The sequence below is a fragment of the Lycium barbarum genome, chromosome 11, assembly GCF_019175385.1.
Source record: "Lycium barbarum isolate Lr01 chromosome 11, ASM1917538v2, whole genome shotgun sequence".
NCBI classification, from domain to species: Eukaryota; Viridiplantae; Streptophyta; class Magnoliopsida; order Solanales; family Solanaceae; genus Lycium; species Lycium barbarum.
This window is the reverse complement of record NC_083347.1, coordinates 21,308,893-21,310,943: the sequence shown is the minus strand read 5'-3', so window position 1 is coordinate 21,310,943 and position 2,051 is coordinate 21,308,893. Positions and strand designations below refer to the sequence as shown.

Genomic DNA, 2,051 nt, shown 5'->3' with positions numbered 1-2,051 from the left:
GTCTTGAACTTGAAAAATATCTCAATTTGCTTGGAAGATATTTTTTATACAATATAGTATGTTGCAAACCTATCTACTTCTAAAATAGTGAAATCATTCGGAACAAGCCAAGAATCATATTCCCCGTTTTTAACTTTGCAAGCTTTTTCCTTTTCTTGAAAAGTTGTTGGGATTTATGAATTCATATCTGTTGTTCTTTTACTTTTGAGAATGTATATAACCTTATTCCGGTCTGGTCCTGTGTGGAACGAACTTATAATATTTTTCTAGAAATCTCTATTTGCTAATTGGTTTTAGTTACAAATAATGTTAGTGTCTCCTTAATATTTTTTTTTTAGATTGTTGATGTGAATAATCAAGATAATAGACAGATATTACAACAAGTGAGCTCTTTAACTACATATGTTGCGAGCTTGGTAATTATTTGATTTTGGACTTATATATGTGATATCGAACATTCTCGATGCTCGATACCAAATGAAATATGGCTTGAGGGAGAACAAGTCAGAAATGAATTATTGAGCTATCTATTCTCAAGTGAGTTCTGTTTTAATATTATAAGGATGACTCCTTCGGCTTTCATCAGATTATGTGAGATTTTAGTTAGAGACGGTGGTCTTAGACCAACGCTTTAAGTTATTGTTGAAGAACAAGTTGCAAAAGCCCTTTGGTTGCTAGCAGATAATATGACAAACCGAGAGTTAGCTTTAATCTTTCGGCGCTCGGGGGAGTCGGTTAGTCATCATTTTCATACTGTCTTGCGAGCTATTTTGGGGTTGTATGAAAGATTTATTAAACAACCAGATGGCTCCCAAGTTCCTTCTGAAATTACAAGCAACTAAAGATTCTACCCATACTTTAAGGTGAACACAACTACTATCTTTATAGTTCGCAAATGTTAAATTCCTTAAAATGGTAATTCCTACTTATAATGTCCAAAATTGTATTGGTGCAATTGATGGAACACATAGATGTGCTAAAGTTTCACAAGATGAAGCACCCAAATATCGTGGGAGGAAAGATTATCCAACACAAAACATATTGGCTGCATGTGCGTTTGATTTAAAATTCACATACGTGCTAGCTGGGTGGGAAGGGACAGCATCAGATTCAAGAATCATGAAAGAAGGACTAACTAGACGAGAACCATTAAAAATTCTAGAAGGTAAATATTAAAAAGTATTTATTTAAAAGAAAAATATATGTGTTGAACAAATAATTGAATAATTTGAAAATTTTGGTTTTGTCTTTAGGAAAATACTACCTTGTTGATGGCGGAATCATGTTGAGAAGTGGGCTTATCACACCTTATAGGGGAGAGCGGTATCACCTCAAAGAGTATTCAAGAAATCCACCTAGAAATCCTCGTGAATTGTTTAATCTCCGACATGCATCTTTGCGTAATGCTATTGAACGAGCATTTGGAGTTCTTAAAAAGAGATTTCCTATAATTGCTAGTTCAACTGAGCCATCATATGGTGTTGATACCCAAAAACTTATTATTTTTGCATGTTGTATTTTGCACAACTATTTAAGAGGCGTAAATCCAAACGATGAGTTACTTGCACAAGTGGATGCTGAGCTTATGAATAGTAACATTGTGCCTGAAGAACCATCGAATTCTAGGGAAAGCAATGACGAAACACAAAGAGGAGAGAATTCAGGAGCGAATCTACCTTAGTGTGAGGGGTGTCACGTGACACTGCTTCGTCGGAAAAATTTACTAAATACGTATATATAATTAAAAGGCAACAGTGAAACAGCGGATATAACAAATAAGGTGACACTCCTCAACACTAAAGACCACGTAGCCCAAGTGGTTAGGTGCTTGGATCTTCAAATGAGTGCGCGACTTCGATTCTCCGCGGCATCTTTAGTTTTGTAGAACTTTTGCTCCTCACCTACAAAATAATATTTATACTACATTTCAGGATCGAACCTATGACCTCTTGTAAGTTAACAAAACTTAAACCATTTGGTCCAAACTCACACTTTTAGGTTAGAGTTACTTAGTCCATAAAGAAGGATCTTGCTGGTTCCTTATTTACTTG

The 2,051-nt window shown here is 35.1% G+C and overlaps 1 protein-coding gene across 1 annotated transcript; it reads left to right on the top strand.

Annotated features, from left to right (window-relative positions):
- Positions 1 to 912: 912 nt before the first annotated feature.
- On the top strand, positions 913 to 1,681 carry LOC132619549 (uncharacterized). The gene is made up of 2 exons (XM_060334417.1): positions 913 to 1,165; positions 1,254 to 1,681. Exons 1-2 carry the CDS (start codon positions 913 to 915, stop codon positions 1,679 to 1,681), a joined length of 681 nt encoding a protein of 226 aa, XP_060190400.1.
- Positions 1,682 to 2,051: the final 370 nt, after the last annotated feature.

Coding starts and splice junctions, on each gene's coding strand:
- LOC132619549 (XM_060334417.1), top strand. CDS start 913: ATGGTAATTCCTACTTATAATGTCCAAAATTGTATTGGTGCAATTGAT. Junction 1,166..1,253: donor ACCATTAAAAATTCTAGAAG/GTAAATATTAAA, acceptor TTTTGTCTTTAG/GAAAATACTACCTTGTTGAT.